Genomic DNA, 17,466 nt, shown 5'->3' with positions numbered 1-17,466 from the left:
AATTTAATGTGCAAAATAATGGCTTTCCAACATATAGTGTCAGAATAACTGGATATCCATATGGGAATAAATAGAACCAGATCCTCTACCTTACATTATATACAAACATTCAAGATGGGTCATAAAATTAAACACAAATGTTGAGATTATTAAATGTTTGGTATAAAATATGACATGTAAACTTTATGACCTTGGATTAAAGAAAGATTTCTGAGATAATACACAAACTGCACTAGTAATTTTTTTCTAAATGATGACTGACTTCATCAAAATTAAAAGCTCTTAAGAAGTTATTGCTGGGGAACCTGGGTGGCCCAGTCAGTTAAAGGTCTGCTTTCTGCTCAGGTCATGAGTCCCAAGTCCTGCATCAGGCTCCCTGTTCAGCAGAGAGCCTGCTTCTCCCTCTTATTTTGCCCCACTCCCTCTCAATCTCTCTCTCATTTGCTCTCACTCTATCTCAATTAAAAAAATAAAATCTTTTTTTTAAAAAGCTATTGCTAAGGAAATGAAAAGACAAGAGATTGTCTTTGCAAAGCAAATATTTGATGAAGATGTGTATCCAGAATATATAAAAAAAGACAACCCATTAAAAATAATGATGTCCATAATGCATGAATAGATACTTCAGTCAATGAGTTATACATATGGCCAATAAGCACACATATGCCCAATAAGCTCAACATCATTAGTCAGAAAATTTAAATCACAAAGAAATAGCACTAAATACCCACCAGAATGACTAAAATAAAAAACATTGGCAATAAATGTTAGCAAAAATATGGAGAAACCAGAACACATACACTTTGCTGATGGGAGTGTAAAAAGATGGAGTCCCTTTGACAAATTTTTTGGCTAAGTCAAAAAAGATAAAATATACATATGTCAAGCCATGGCATGTTAATTCAACTCCTGAATATTGATTCAAGAAAAATGAAAATATTGTTAAAAAAATATGCAAGTATGTCTCTACCAGCTTTAATTATCATACTCTAAAACTGGAATAAACTTATATGCCCAATAAAAGAATAAATAAAGTGTAGTATTTCCATACAATGGGATAATACTCTGCAATATAAAAGGAAATGCAGTAGCAACAATAGGAGCGTATCTTAAAAACATTATCCAGAGCTTAAGATACCAGTGCCAAAAGAGTGTTTGTAGGGTTTCGTGGAGTTCTAGAACAGGTAAAATTAGTATACTGTGATGAAAATGAGAACAGTGGTTACATCTTTGGGGAGATGGGAATTGAATAGAAATGGCCTTGAGAGATCTTGTGGGTAAATAGAAATATCTATATCTTGTTAGAAGTGTGGGTCACACTAGTGTATGCACTTACCAAATTCATCAAATTAGATTTGTGCCTTTTCCTCTATATAAATTATACTTTGATTAGCAGTGAAGAATGAATGACACAGTCTCTACCCTTGTGAAGTAATTCCTTCATTACTTCCTTCAGACATTATGTCATTCATTCAATCCATCTTTTAACCATATATAAAAAAGAAGAAAATTTTCCTTAATACATGAGAATCTACAAATCAATCAGAAAAAAAGTTAATTCTAACAGAAAAGCAAGCATAACACACAGAAAAATTTTGAAGAAGAAAATATAAAAGGAATATAAGTAAGATATATAAAATCATACATGCTTGAACATCACTAACTCTAAGAATAATATAAATTAATATTTTTAGCAGTCACATTGATAAAAGTCAAGAATATGATAACTTAGAATAAAGGATAAAATAAGGTAAGTTTAGGCAAACTCCATGGAGGACAATTTGGCAATATATACCAAAATTAAACTGTACATACCCTTAACCCCAGAGTTCTACATCTAAGCATTTATTCAATATATATGCATATACAAGTTCAGACAAGAATATACATGCATTTAAAAAAAAAGCATTCTTTATGTAAATATAAAATTAAAGTTATCACAAATCACTATCACTAGGTGACTGACTACATTAATTATAGTATATCATCAACAAAATTGAGTCTTATACAGCCATATGAAATAAAATATTTTACTATCCCTAATCCATAGTACTTTCTCAAAGACCCAATTTCTTAGATTGTAAAATCTGTGGAAAATTCCAAATTTAATATTAACCCTATAGCATGGGTACTGGTATAAGATTTTATTCTTAAAAATTATATGAAATAGAGGTGCCTGGGTAGCTCAGTCTTAAGCATCTGCCTTTGGCTCAGGTCATGATCCCAGGGTCCTGGGATGGAGCCCCACATCAGGCTCTCTGCTCAGCAGGAAGCCTACTTCTCCCTCTCCCACACCCCCCTACTTGTGCTCCCTCTCTCACTGTGTCTCTTTCTGTCAAAAAATAAATAAATGAAATCTTTTAAAAAAATTGTATGACATTCTTTCAAATTCTCATGAGATAAATCAAAACCTGAAGAGCCTATATTTAAGATTTTGTTACTGGGTCACTTCAGAGCCTTCTAAATCTTTGCAATGGAGTTTATTTCTTCTTTAGTACAACAGAATGTTTGCTTACAGAATAAATATTATAGTCTGCCATTATCCTATTCTCCTACAAATATTATGTGCACATACACACACACATTTTTTTACATGTATATTGGTGGAGGTACTCCAGATATACAAGTCGTAAAGAATTCATAAATGAATATATTTCTAAGAGAAGCAGCTAAAAAATGTTTTAAAGGAAAAAGGAATTTCAGTGTCTGCTTATGTGGTTCATAAATGCAAATTAATAGCATCCCTTTAAAAATGATAACCTGTTTGAAATCTAAATCAAGAAATAATCTAGCTCACAGTAACAATTCTATAAGTATCTATGGAGATATTTTAAAATCTAATTTGTGAAACATGAAGAGTCATGAGTGAACGGAAAGAAATAGTTTTTACTAGCATATGAATTCAGTACTATAAAGGTGTCCATTCTCAAATTAATTAATCTACATAGTCAAGGCAATCAGAAGGAAAATGATGGATTTTTACATGTTTGAAGGGAATCCAAGAAAATTATACTGAAGATCACAAATGTGAAAATAGAAATATCTTATAAGAGAAGAACAATCTTGGATAATGACTAATTTTGGATTAACTTCTGAATTCTGTTCCAATTACCTTTCTACTCCATTTCTGTCCCTTTCTTTGCCATAAGTAAACTCATAAAATTATTTAAATGATTATGTGTAATTTTCTTGGAAATAGTAACCTATGAAGTGAAATAATGATGACCTATGTGACAAACTATAAGCAGTGTTAGACTCTACTAATTGGAAGATTTTATTTATTTATTTGAGAGAGTGGGGAGAGAAAGAGAAAGAGGACACAAAACTATGAGCAATAGGGAGTGGCAGAGGCAAAGGGAGAAGCAGGATCCCCACTGTGCAGGGAACCTGACACAGGACTTGACCAAGGCCCCTGGGATTATGAGTTGAGCCAAAGGCAGATGCTTAACTGACTGAGCCACTCAGGTGCCCCTGACTCTACTTTGAAACAAAGGATTTGTTGTTAATGAGTTATATAAAGAAAAAAAAAACAAAACATGAGACCACAAATACCATAGGAGTGTTGATATGCTATGCCTGCTAAAATTTTGGAATTAAGGTATCCCTGCATGAAGCAAACTATGAAATCTGTGTAGAATAGATTAGAACGAAGAAAACAGAGCCAATTTAAAGAGTAAGAGCAGCATTCAGACTAGCAAAACTTAACAGTAGTAGTTTGACAGTCTTAACATATCGAAGGAAAAGATATAAATAGAGTACAGGCAGATTTGAATGAAAACCACGTGTGGTAATGTGAATTGAGTACTGAAAACAACCCTGGATATATTCAGGGATGAAGGGCAAATGATGGGAGAAAAAGGAGACAGGATCAAAGGAATTGTTTAATTTGCAATTGTACTCAAGTTCAGTCTTACTAATCTAATATAGTATATTTCCCACTTCCCTGTGCCATTATAGTGTGAGGTCTTTAATTCTCTGGTCCTCCAAATTCTTACTCATATTAGAAGGGAATATTCCTGGGCTACAATGACAACTCACATATTGTTTCCGGGCTTAATAAGAAAAAATAAAGAGAGCCCTGCTTTAGGGGCATCTATTCTAAAAAAGACAGAAAAGAAGAAGAAGAAAAAAAAAAGAAACATTCAAATATTATAAGATAGGTAGAAAGTCATTTTTAGTAATTTGCTTATACACTTAAGATAATCAACATAAGCACTATTGAGAATGAGAGTTCAGAAAGGATAGTGGCGACAAATTGTTATGCAAAAGTCAACTATATGATGTAATCAATTATTTATGGATGCTGGGTTGGCTCAGTCAGGTAAATGTCTGACTCTTGATTTCAGCTCAGGTTGTGATCTCAGGGTTGTGAGATTGAGACCCATGTAGGGCTCTGCACCCAGCTGGGAGTCTGCTTGAGATTCTCTCTCTTTCTTTCCCTCTACCTGCCCCCCATATATGCAGTCTCTCTCTCTCAAATAAACCGTTATATTTTAAGATTTTATGTATTTATTTGAGAGAGAGAGCACGAGCAGGGTGAGGGATAGAGGGAGAAGAAGACTCCCCGCTGAGCAGGGACCCTGACACAGGGCTCCATTCTGGGATCCGGGATCATGACCTGAGCCAAAAGTAGACATCCAACGGACTGAGCCACCCAGGTGCTCCAGATAAATAAATAAATCCTTAAAAAAAAAGATATAATCAATTATTTAAAAAAACATAATGGCAGAATTCAGGAAAAGCATAAGGGACTTACTGTTCTCTTATTTATAATTTTCTGTTTCAAAATTTTCTACATTGGGCAATGTATTATTTTTATGGTCAGAATCATTACAAAAATAATTGCATATGTATCTCAGTATCTCTGTCTTCCATTATTTCAGAAACAATTTTATTTTATTAATTAATCATTCTTATGACTTATATTAAAAGTAATGATTTTAAAGGTTCTATTAATTGTTATAGAGTATTTCTTAAAATAATGAATTAGGGATAAAAGAACAGTGAAAACTTCTCTCAAGGTAATAAAAATATTATTTCTTAATCAGAATTCTAAGAAGGTATATATAAGAAAGTCTTTAAAGTAGAATTGTAACTATCTATTGATCTTCAGAGACTAATCTGACACACAAATGAAAGTTTTAAAAAATACTTTACTATTAAAAAATAGTAACAAGTTTTACAGATATATTTACAGATATAAATAATAGCTTCTTTCCTATTTTACCTTAAATAAAATAATTTAAAATCAGTTGCATACACATAAATACTTATTTACAGATCTAAATAATACATTTAAAAAGGCAAGAGACACACTTACACTGAGAGCTCACAACTTTTTCACTCCCTAAGAAGTTGATTGCTGGGATTATAGCATGGCCTTTCCCAGTGGAGCTGACAATAATTTCCTCATTTTCTAAGATCTGTAGCTTGATGAATACATCTGGTTTAGATGTGCGTACCTGTACTGTAACAGGATGCGGTAAAGTAACTTTAATGGAATACCTATAAAGGAAAACATTTGACTTTTAAGCAGTTTGTTGATCTTTCCCTCATGTCAGTAGAGGAAACTGTATAATTTGCTAATACGGTAATCTAAAATAAATCCATTGTGTAAAATTGACCCAAATCCTGGAAATGTTATTGCTATTATAGACTGTAACAAAAGATCTCAATACACTATAGTAAAATGAAATAGCATAGGACATTTATTATCATCAGATCCCAAGCAGGAAATATAACTTATTTTTAGATATGATAAACACTTATAAAACATGAAAGATCTGCGAACTACGGACACACCAAAACTTCCTGTTATACCTTCCTCTCCAATTGGATAACTGACAGCATTCTTCAAAGCTCACTGTTTATCACATTTTCTTTGATTCATAAAAATACAGAGAAGTCAAAATTAGTATCCACCACTTGTACTCTCAACCTTTACCATTACAAATTGGAAAGCTTTTACAAAAAGACAAAATGTACAGTATAGCACAATCCCAACCCTTCTCTTGACACAACTGAAGACATTTTGTTCTGTTTCATTTTTTATCTTGTTGGAGTTCTTTTTCCTAGTTTAGGTGAATCTTCACAAATGCTCAGGACCTTATAAACTCTCAACTGCTCTAGAAATTTGCTTTTCTGAATCTCGTCTTTCTCCTGTATCTTAAATCTCCCCTTCTTTTTTTCTCCTTGCCATCTGTTTTTGTACATGTAAAGGTCTCACCTGAACAAAACACAAACAAACAAACCAAAAACACACCCTGAGGTACAGCCTCTGCTGATTTTTTCACTCCTCCCCAGCTTGACATCAAAGGAGAGTTGTTGATTGTCACTGTCCACAACCCCATCTCTTCCTATTGGCTCACGATATTCTACTCAGTCCCCAATAGAAGTGCTAACCTTGCTCTTGCAAATTTCAGCAGCTTGTTGCCACCCTGTAGAAATTTCAATTCTCATCTTTCTTGACTTCTCAGGAGAATTTGACAAGGTTGAATCAACCCTCACTTACTCTTCTTCAAAAACTCTTCTAAGTGTAGCAACTTCTGTACCTCCTATTTTGGTGTTGCTGTTTTTTAGACTTCTCCCCCCATTGATATTCCTATAAGTATCAGAGAATCTTAAATGTTCTGTCCAAGTCTGACTGTTATGGAGCAAACTTCCCTGGGCATTTCCATGGACAGAAACAGAATAATAGTTCTCAGATTTGTGCCTCCAGCCCCACTCCTTATGCAATATCACTTGGACATTTCACTGACCTACCCATAATTAACATCTAAAATGAACTAATTATCTTCCTATTGCCCAACCTGCAAATGGGGTTTTCTCCCTATAACCACTAAGTAAAGGACACTTACTGTCCCCTGATCCCAAGTCAGATCCCAGGAGTCCCAACCAATCAGGGCTGTCAATTTGACTTCCTCATGTCTTAAAACCCTTTCTCTTCTCTCCAGATCCACTGTCACTGCCTAGTATGGTTTCATTTGTGCCCCGCCATAAACGCTATGTTGAAGTCCAGGACCTAGAGTATCTGCAGTACCACACAATGTCACCTTTTTTGGACATTTCTTTCTGAGGGAATCAAGTTCACATGAGGTCATTAGGGTGGGCCTTAATCCAAAATAACTGATAGATGTCCTTATGAGACAGGAAATTTGGAAACAGAGACACAGGGCAAATGCCAAGTAAAGATGAATACAAAGACCATGGTGATAAGTATATGTCAAAGAACACCAAGGATTATCAGAAACCTCCAGAGGCTAGGAGAAAGCATGGAATAGCTTGTCCCTTACAGCACTCAGTAGGCACCATCCCTGCTGATACTTTGATTTCAGTCTTCTGGCATCCAAAACCGTGAGACTATGAGACAATTGATTTCAGTTATTGAAGCCACCTACTTTGCCACTTTGTGGAATTTTGTTATGGCAGCACTAGCAAACGACTCCGCTGACAGGCTCCAGGTTGTCATCAGAACACACCTGGGTTATTTCAAAGCTTCTTCCTGTCTGGTTCCTCTGTCTCCAGTTATGCTGCCCGTTGTCCATTCAACACACTGCAGTCTTTTGAATTTTTCGTTCTTCCATATTCTGTACTTTTTATGATTATATATAATTTCACAATAATATGGTTCTAACAACATTTCTGCTCTTAGAAATTATATTTAAAATATGTATTTTTTCAATCCATGCTTTGCAAGCATAGTGTCTCAACACAAGTCTATTGTGGCCATTTCTCTTAAAACTCCTCAAAGCATGTTTTGCCTCTCAGATAAAGTCTTAATCTCTTGCTTTATGAGGCTCTTCAGGAAAGGGTTCTGCCTGCCTCTCTGCCCTTACCCTTGCCAGAGCCCCCTAGAACCCCACTTTGCAAACAAACGTCTTCAGTTCCCTGAGAAGGTCATACACTTCTTAATTTCTGAACTATCCCATTTGCTCATGAAGCACTTCCCTCCTCACCTTGCCCCCCACTACGCTTCACAACTTTAGGACCAGCTTCTAGGACTAATTTAGATATTGGGTTAAATATCACTCGTTAGCCTGTTAGTGGTCCTGCAGTGTGATACAGTGGCCTCCTGCCAGAGTAGTTAAACTATCTTATCACAGTTGTAATTTTTTATTGCTTGTATGTTTCCCTCCTACTTTTTTCCTTTTTTCCCTTGCTTTCTTTCTAATAGCCAATGTGCAGATACATGACAAGAGGCAGACAAATTAAAAAGAGAGAGGAGAAGTGACTTGGGGGAAATCGGAGGAGGAGACAAACCATGAGAGACTGTGGACTCTGAGAAACAAACTGAGGGTTTTTGAGGGGAGGAGAGTGGGGGTTGGGTGAGCATGGTGGTGGATATTATGGAGGGCATGTATTACATGGAGCACTGGGTGTGGCGCATAAACAATGAACCTTGGAACACTGAGAAATAAAATAAAATTTAAAAAAAGAGAATTTTCTGCCCCAGCTATTAGCCCCAGTTCATATATTTTCTTTCAGTATTTTCTCTCAACTTTTACCTACATATAAAATATATAAACAAATATAAAAACAAAAACAAATGCTGGGTATATACTGTATATATTGACAGAGAGAGACATAGAGAGAGAGGGAACACAAGTAGGATGATTGGCAAAAGGAGAAGCAGGCTTCCTGCTGAGCAGGGAGCCCGATGTGGGCCTCGATCCCAGGACCTTGGGATCATGACCTGAGAGGAAGTCAGCCACTTAATGACTGAGCCACCCACGTGCCCACTATTTTATACTACAAAAATGCATGTTAGTTCTTTAAAAGACAAAAAGTTTTAAAACACAAATAAATAAGAGTTAGAGGGGAAAACTAGCCAGAATGCAGAAAATTATATTTGTACATATATTGTCAAATAGACTTAGGTGTTTCTTTAGTAAACAAATTTACCAATATATATGGAATGTTTAAAACATATAATCTCTTTAAAATAATAAATCTTTAGACAATAATCAAGAATTTACTTTAATATTTACAATAAAGTACACCTATCACATCTCTATTAATGCTACAGAAAAAGTAGAAATGGGAAGTTTGTAACAAAAAAATAATCAGTAAATTGTTGTATTTTCCTACAAATGATTACCATGTAATTATGAAAAAGAGTTCACAAAATGCCTTAACGGCACTGGGAAATGTGCACACCATAATGTTAAGTAAAAAGGTCAGATTATAAAACTAATTATGTTATGATTTCAATAATGTTAATCTGTGACTAGGAAAAAACACCATAAGAAAATATAACAAGATACTAACAGTGATTGTTTCTAGGTTGTTTGATTACAGGTGACCCTTACTTCCTCAATAATATAGTCATATATTAATAGTTAAGCATGGTCAAGCCCTGAGCCCTGTGTGTTATCTAGAGGTCCAACCTCTGTAGGCACAGTTGGTGAAGGACAACGTGTTAGCACCCAACTGGTGACAAAAAATGCCAATTTGGGGCATTTCCCTTCTGTCATATACTTATACCTGAATAAAATTTTCTTATCATTGGGTATGTAGTAATCTCTGATTTCCTTTATAGTAAAAGTGTTGCATGGAGACTCTCGAGATAGGCATGGGAGTGGATTACAGGACCCAATGATGCGCAGTTTCCATCGTGAGGATGGTACGTATGTGTCACCAGTAAATGCTTCGGCCACAAATGTGTAGCCTTTCTAGAGGAAGGAGAATTAGACAGAAGTAAGGCTTACTGTTACTGATCTCTCAAAGGTACAACACATGGCTTCACGGTAGTAAAATGCTTTATTATCTTGATATACATGAAAATCCCAAGATCTCTTGATAAAAGAAAATCATTAGCATTACATTTTGGAAATTCCTCATAGAGGATCTTACATGTTTTCATAGAAAATTAGTAACTCTAACACTTTTGTTTGTGTGGTTCTCAAGCTATAACACAAAGTGTGTAACTCTGACATATGATTGTTAAATTTTCTTCCAATTCTGCTAATGTTGGCTAAGGTAGATTTTTATCACTGCATCACCCTGCAGTAGCTCAGTAACTTCCTAAGAAATGTCCCTGTTTTTTAAATTCAAGATGAGAAGAACAGAAGCATTTATGGAAATGTAATTCCCTCAGGATGACAACTGACAGATAAAGCTATCAAGTTAACAACAGATCTGGTTCCAGGGAACCCAGATAGGAGTATGGAGATGAGCTCTTTAGGTTGGGGAAAAGAAGCAGCTAAGTAACCTGGGATAATATCATAGTGGGTAATAACTTGGTTCTATATAATTGGATATCCATCTGGCAAAAATGTCAGTGAAGCAAGAGCATGATATCATAATGAGATAAAAAGTTCAAAGTAATTCTGAGTTTGTAATTCCAGACACTTCTAATAAGGAAGAAAAATATAGATTTGTATTCCAGTCAATTCTGATGCAGAGGAAACTCTCTGATGTGTTTAGATTTCCAGAAATAAAAAGTAAAAATATATAAGACAGAATGAATTCAACACATTGCAATAAACATCTAGGGATATTACCCAGAATTTCAATACCCATAATGAGATGAGAATTACAACACCAATTGTAAGGGCCTGCCCCTCCCCTAGAGGAACTTGCTTGTGGACCCCGGATGTAGGGGCAGGGGCAGGCTGGGTGGAGACGTCCAATCCGTGGGGTGCGCGTATATCCACTGGGGTGAATTGGGATTCAATTGGCTGTCTGTGTAGGGGCGGGGCTCAACCACTCCCATAAAGGTTGGTCTGCGAGGCTGTCAGAAGGGAAGAAGGAAGCTGTTGAAGGAAGAAGAATAAGAAGAGTCGGCGGGAGCAGAAGAAGGAGAGTCGTCGGAGAGGGAAGAAGAAGAGCTGTAAGAGCTGTAGGAGCTCTAACAGCTCTTGTCAGAGCTATAAGCGACGCCAGCGGCCCCGAGCCGCCAGTGGCCCCAACACCAGCAGTCCCGATGCCAGCGGCCCCAAGCCGCCAGCAGCCTCGCCACCACCAAGACACCAGTGGCCCGACGCCAGTGGTCCCACCCACACACCGCAACCTTCGGCAGCGGCGCCTCGGGGAATGGCCCAGACGCCAGCAACCTCGCTGCGAACCCTGAGCCGCTGCCTTGCCGGAGCTGCGTCATTCTAGGGAGCGGCTTCATCTGGGAAGAGGCTTCCTCAGTGAGCGGCCCTGCGGGAGCAGCAGCAGCATCATCGGGGAAGAGGTTTCCTCCAGAGTGGCCTCACCAGAGCAGCCTTATGCAGGGAGCGGCCTCGCCGGAGCAGCCTTGTCCGGGGAGCATCCTCGCCAGAGCAGCCCTGTCCAGGGAGCAGCCTTGTCCGGGGAGCGGCCTCGCCGGAGCAGCCTTATCCAGGGAGCGGCCTCGCCGGAGCAGCCCTGTCCAGGGAGCAGCCCTGTCCGGGGAGCGACCTCATTAGCAACAGCCTTGTCCGGAGCGGTGGCCTCTTCTGGGGAGCAGCCTTGTCAGAGTGGCGTCATGGGGAGCAGAGTCTGTGTCATTGGTGTTATCCTCCTTGTCATCGTCGCTGTCGTCATCGCCTCTTTGTCGTTGGGAGCGGCCTCGTCCTGGGAGCGGCTTCCTCCAGAGTGGCCTCTTCTTGGGAGCGGCCCTGTCCGGGGAGCGACCTCATCAGCAGCGGCCTTCTTGGGAGTGGCCTCTTCTTGGGAACTGCTCTGACCAGGGAGCGGCCTCATCTGCAGAGCAGCCTCGTCCGGAGCGGCCTTCTTGGGAGTGACCTTGTCGGAATCATCGTCGTCGTCTTTTCGTAAGAGACAGCCCTGACTGGTCAGTTTGATTCTTGATGCTTGGCGCGAAATAAAGCTTTGCTTGACCTTCACTTTGTATCAGTCTCGTTCCTTTGATCATGAACCCTAACACCAATAAAGACCTTTTAACATTATTTTTGGGGACGGAAATAAAGGAAGATAAATTCATATAGGCCAAAGTATTTTTACTTGTATAATGCACAGATTTATTGCAATTCTCATTATTTTTTGAGCTTGTGGTACTAATGCATTCAGAAGCAAAATAAAATGACATGACTCTGATTTTGTGTTTGTCTAGGCTCCGAGAAAAAGTTTGAGGGAAAAAAAGTGTTATAAAATGGTGGGATAGACATCGATAAGTGAAAGTCTAAAGCTAAACCAGAGATAGGGTTTTAAGAGAGAAACTGACTATTCTAAACAACTGCAAGGCTCCTGAGTAATTTATTCCTGGACACTTACATATCTGCAAAAGACACATATAATAAAGGACTGTTACCCAAAATATGCAAAAACTCCTAAAACTCAACAATAAGAAAACAAAAAACCTAGTTAAAACTTGTAACAGACTTCTCACCAGAAAAGATATACAGACAGCAAATAGGCAGACAAAAAGATGTTTCATATTGTATATTATCAGAGAAACTCAAACCACCATGAGATACAACTACATTCCTATTAGAATAGCCCCAATCCATAACACTGGAAATACCGAATGCCGATGAGGATACAGAGCATCAGGAACTCTCATTCACTGCTGGCTGGAATGAAAAATGGTACAGACACTTTGAAGGACAGTTTGGTGGTTTCTTACAAAACTACACATATTCTTATTATACAGTCCAGCAATAGTGCTCCTTGGTATTTATGTCAAAAATTTATGTCTGCACAAAAAATTGCACACAGACATTTGTAGGTGCTTTGTTCATAATTACCATGACTTGGAAGCAACCAAGATGTCCTTCAGTAGGTGAATAGGCAGATGAACTTTGATACAAGCAGCAGTGGAATATTATTATTAAAAAGAAATGAGCTATTAAGCCACAAATAGACATGGAAAAAATCTTAAATGTATGTTTTTTAGTGAAAGAAACCAATCTGAAAAGATTACACACTATATGATCCCAACTTTACCACATTCTGGAAAAGACAAAACTATGGAGACACACAAAAGGTCAGGGGGAGGGGGAGGAGGAATACATAGGTGGATCACAGAGGATTTCTTTTTTTTTTTACTTTTATAAGCGCATTTCTTTTTTCTTTTTATTTTTTTTATTAACATATAATGTATTATTAGCCCCAGGGGTACAGGTCTGTGAATCACCAGGTTTACACACTTCACAGCACTCACCATAGCATATACCTTTCCCAATGTCCATAACCCAACCACCCTCTCCCTACCTCCCTACCCCGGGCAACCCTCAGTTTGTTTTGTGAGATTAAGAGTCCACAGAGGATTTTTTAGGACTATAAAAACACTCTTTATGATACCATGATAACAGACACATGTCATTTTACATCCATCCAAACCCATAGCATGTACACCACCAACAGTGAACCATAATATAAACTATGGACTTTGCGGGATTATAATGTTTCAAGGTAGGATGATCAACATAATAAGTGTGCCACTCTGGTGGGGCTTGTCAATAATGGGAGAGGCTGTGCACATGTGGGAGCAGGGTGTATATGGGAAATCTCTGTATTTTCCTCTCAGTTTTGCTGCGAAGCTAAAACTGCTCTCATTTATTGCTACTAAGAGTTGCAATGAAGTCTTAAAACTCTTCCAAGGCTTTTTTTCTTTTTTTTTAAGAAGATTTTCTTTATTTGAGAGAGAGATAGAGAGCACAAACAGGGGGAGCAGCAGGCAGAGGGAGAGGGAGAAGCAGGCTCTCCACAGAGCAGGGAGCCCAACGTGGGGCTGGCTCCCATGACCCTAAGCCAAAAGCAGAGGCTTAACTGACTGAGCCATCCAGGTGTCCCAAAAACCTTCTAAGCCTTAAAAAATTTTTAAATTTCAATTTTAAAAAACCTCTTAAGCAACTCAAAAGAGCAATTGGGTTTTTTGTGGAGTTAATGTTTTTTAAAAATTTATCATTCATTCCTATAAACCAGTATTTATTAGATAAGTATGTCTTAATGTGTGCAAAGTAATACACAGAATCATGGGCTGAAATGAACTTTGAAAATCGATTACAACCATAGCTCAAAGAGAAAAATGAAAAGATTCAAAGCCATATAGGTAAAGAATGAAAGAGTGAAATCAGAGCCAAAACAAATCTCCCAGTTTCCAGTGTGGGTGTATACGCCCTTTTGTTATGCTTCCCCTCTTAGAAGAAATAATCAAAAATCAAAAACACAAATTTGAGATACAAATAGAAAGGCAACATGATTTGAGAGGGATCATCAGAAATCAAGGTCTATCATGCTTCAGGAATAATGCGCAAGTGTTTTTTAAGGAATCTGTGTAGCCCTAGAAAAGACTGGGGGTAGTGGGTGACCAGTGCCCATGTAAGCACAATCTTCTGAAATATTTAGGGATGGAATAAAAACCCAGTGGGAAACTGAGACAACCAGCTAATTTGATTGAAGAATTGGACTAAATCAGTACACCTTCACCTCCATTTCCATTTTAAGGATTTGTATGATTTTATGATTTTAATAGGAATTTCCAATGCTTTCCTTTTGTCATATTTTCTTCACAGAGAAAGAAAAAAAAGAGCTGAGAGATGAATGTTCTAGCACTCAAATTAAGCACCTTGGGCTGTCAGATAAATGGGACTTCTACAGAAGAAGACCAGGACCCTATTCCTCTGTTAAGTAGGTTGAAAAGCACATCTGCTCTACCTGCTCCTGGACTCTTACGAAGGTGCTGGCTTCTCACTGCCAATCTAACATATGGGGAGAATAAATTTTACACATACCTTATTCTTGGTATAATGATAAGGCACCACTCTTTGGAATACCTTTGGCACTTGTTCCATTGTGTCATTATTAACGATGTGGAGCATGCAGACTGGAAGTGTAGTATATACTTTGGGAACCAAAATCATATCTTGAGGAACCAAAAATGTTTCTCTGTAATGAAAAAGAATGAACTTCATCTTGACGTGAATCATAAAGCAAGTTTGAAATTTGGTTTCAGCAAGAAAGAGAAAAGTCTAAAATTTCAAATAACTACACAGTATACATACTGTTTAATTATTAATATACTATTTTGTAATGTAAATGCAAGCCCTTTAAGAAATCCCATTTTATAAGTAATTCATGACTTTTACCTAATATGATATTGCTTGAAAATTAAATAATTTCTTTCTATACTGGTAACACATCAATTTATTTTGTTTATCATGCTCGTAAAAATACTAATAAGTGTCACATTCTTCATATTTTATTTAAAGAAATATGGGTAAAATTCCTATAATATCTCATTTATGCATAACAGATGGGGAAGAAGTGTTAAGTTGTGAAAATCTGTAAATTCATATTTTCACTACTACCATAAATAAAACTCTACACATAGGACTATTGCATGCTATTTAAAGATGACATCATATACGGATGTATGATAGCCTCACCTGAATACTATAAACCAACTATTTGGTAGCTGGTCTGCATAAGTCACAGTATAGTCAGCAAAAACAATCTTAGTTTCCTCATCTTGATAGCATGGATAAGATTCAATAGACTTGCACTTGCTTCTAAACATTAGTCTAGAAATGTAAAAATAAATGAAGTTCCAATGACAAAGGCAACTTTTAAAATAAGTTTTTATTTACAAAAAAAAATAAGTAGGCAAAAATAACACAAGTATCCCAGTCTGTTGTTGGCTGGATTGAGTCCTTGATCAAAGGCTATGGAGTTCATAGTGCATGGCACTCAGTTCAGGGAGCCCATTCCAGGTCAAGCATGAAAGATGTCTCTCAAAGGTCTTTAAAGTTATCTGAAGTTCTTAATCAAAGGGGAATTTAATTCATGATCAAGAAAGTAATTACAGTTTAGAGGTGGGAAATCAGCACCAAAGCTCAAGCTACAAGGGTAGGATAACAGGAAGAGGCAAAGTAGCAATGAATCTGGGTGAGGTCCACTCAAGGTCTGGAATTGTCATGGGAATCGATAGTAGAATAGAGTTTAAAGTAAGGAATGGATTTGTAAAAAAGGATTAAAACAAAAAACTAAGGCCATGATCAAGGGGAGAATGTCAGTTTTCCTTCTGCATGATTTCTGGCCCATAAGAGAGTGTTATGTGCAACTGGTTAAAAGAATTATGGAGTGAGATTTCTCCGTGTTTGCCCCTGGAAGGCTGTGGCATATTTCAGAGCATGATGGAAGTCATGTAAGAGAGACTCTAGGTTCTTTTCCTTCCATGGCCAGGAACTGGATCTAGCTTCAGTAGCACCAGCAATCTAGGGTCTTTTGTATAATGTCTATGGGAATTAGCTGGGATGGAAGCCATAATGGCCATAGAAAATTGTTCTGTATTAGAGGTCTGTATAGATTTCGATTTCCCCCATGTTTAAAATTTTGATATTTGGTTCATCATGATTTTTTTCATTATTTTTAAGGTTATTTTACATTTTGATATATTTTCATATATAAGTTTTTATTTGTCTGTTGCTTATAAGTAGAAATCCATTTGTTATTTTATATTGACCTTGTCTCCAGCAACTTTTCTTAATTTTCTTATTAACTCTAATAATTTTTCTGCAGATTTTAAAATATTTTCTACTTATACACTCATATTGTCTGTAAACAGTGGTGGTTTTATTTTTCCCTTCAAATCCTAATGACTTTTATTTTGTTTTATTGACACTTTGTCCTCAAAATTATTCCAGGGTTATTGTGAATGGAAGTTATCAGGCAGACATTTTTGTCTCATTTCTAAACCCAAGAAAATGCTTTCAAAATTTCACCACTAATCATGTTTGTAGTTAAGTCTTGAAAATACCAGATACCAATAATGTATTAATGAAAGAATTCTCTAAATTTTTCTTCTCTAAAAATCCAAGTTTTCTAAAAACAAAAGAAAATAAATAATTTTGAATTAATGTTAAATTCTATCAAATGTTTTCACTGAATCTATCTGGAGGATCAAATCATTTGTTGCTTTTGTGTTATTATACTGACTTAAAATGATAAATTTTCTAACCTTAAACCAACATTATATCTCTGGGAATGAGAGGCCCATTGAATTATAAGGCATTTTCCTTTTTATTTAATTCTAATGTTAATTTTTGAATATTTTATTACATATTTTTGCATCTATTCAAAGGGTGATTGGTTTGCAATTTGAAGAAGGTGATTGGTTTGCAATTTCATTTTTTTACTGACCTTGTTGAATTTTTTAAATCAAGATTATGAATTGGTTAGTGTTTCTTCTTTTTCTGTTCTCCAGAAGATTTGTGAGATTAATCTTATTTCTTCCTAAATTCATTAGTATATTGCTAGAAAGGGTATCATGCATTCCTCCTCTGTTAGCATTTCATCTAAATTATTACTTTTACCATTTCTTTTTTTTTTTTTTAAAGATTTTATTTATTTATTTGACACAGAGAGAGAGAGATCACAAGTAGGCAGAGAGGCAGGCAGAGAGAGAGGGGCGAAACAGGCTCCCTGCTGAGCAGAGAGCCCAATGCGGGGCTCCAGCCCAGGACCCTGGGATCATGACCTGAGCCGAAAGCAGAGGCTTTAACCCACTGAGCCACCCAGGTGCCCCACTTTTACCAT

General features: G+C 36.9%; 1 protein-coding gene across 1 annotated transcript in view; it reads right to left on the bottom strand.

The window, feature by feature from the left end:
• ADGB (androglobin) overlaps nt 1-17,466 on the bottom strand; it is a 174,864-nt gene that overhangs the window by 46,408 nt on the left and 110,990 nt on the right. The window contains exons 24-27 of the mRNA XM_032873132.1: nt 15,318-15,452; nt 14,664-14,817; nt 9,484-9,671; nt 5,321-5,505 (exon numbers count right to left, since the gene is read on the bottom strand). Coding sequence (XP_032729023.1) covers nt 5,321-5,505; nt 9,484-9,671; nt 14,664-14,817; nt 15,318-15,452 — 662 coding nt within the window. The remainder of the gene's footprint in view (nt 1-5,320; nt 5,506-9,483; nt 9,672-14,663; nt 14,818-15,317; nt 15,453-17,466) is intronic.

This window comes from Lontra canadensis, unplaced genomic scaffold (genome assembly GCF_010015895.1).
Source record: "Lontra canadensis isolate GAN:19392208 unplaced genomic scaffold, GSC_riverotter_1.0 scaffold47, whole genome shotgun sequence".
Classification (NCBI taxonomy): Eukaryota; Metazoa; Chordata; class Mammalia; order Carnivora; family Mustelidae; genus Lontra; species Lontra canadensis.
This window is presented reverse-complemented; position numbering and strand designations above follow the sequence as displayed.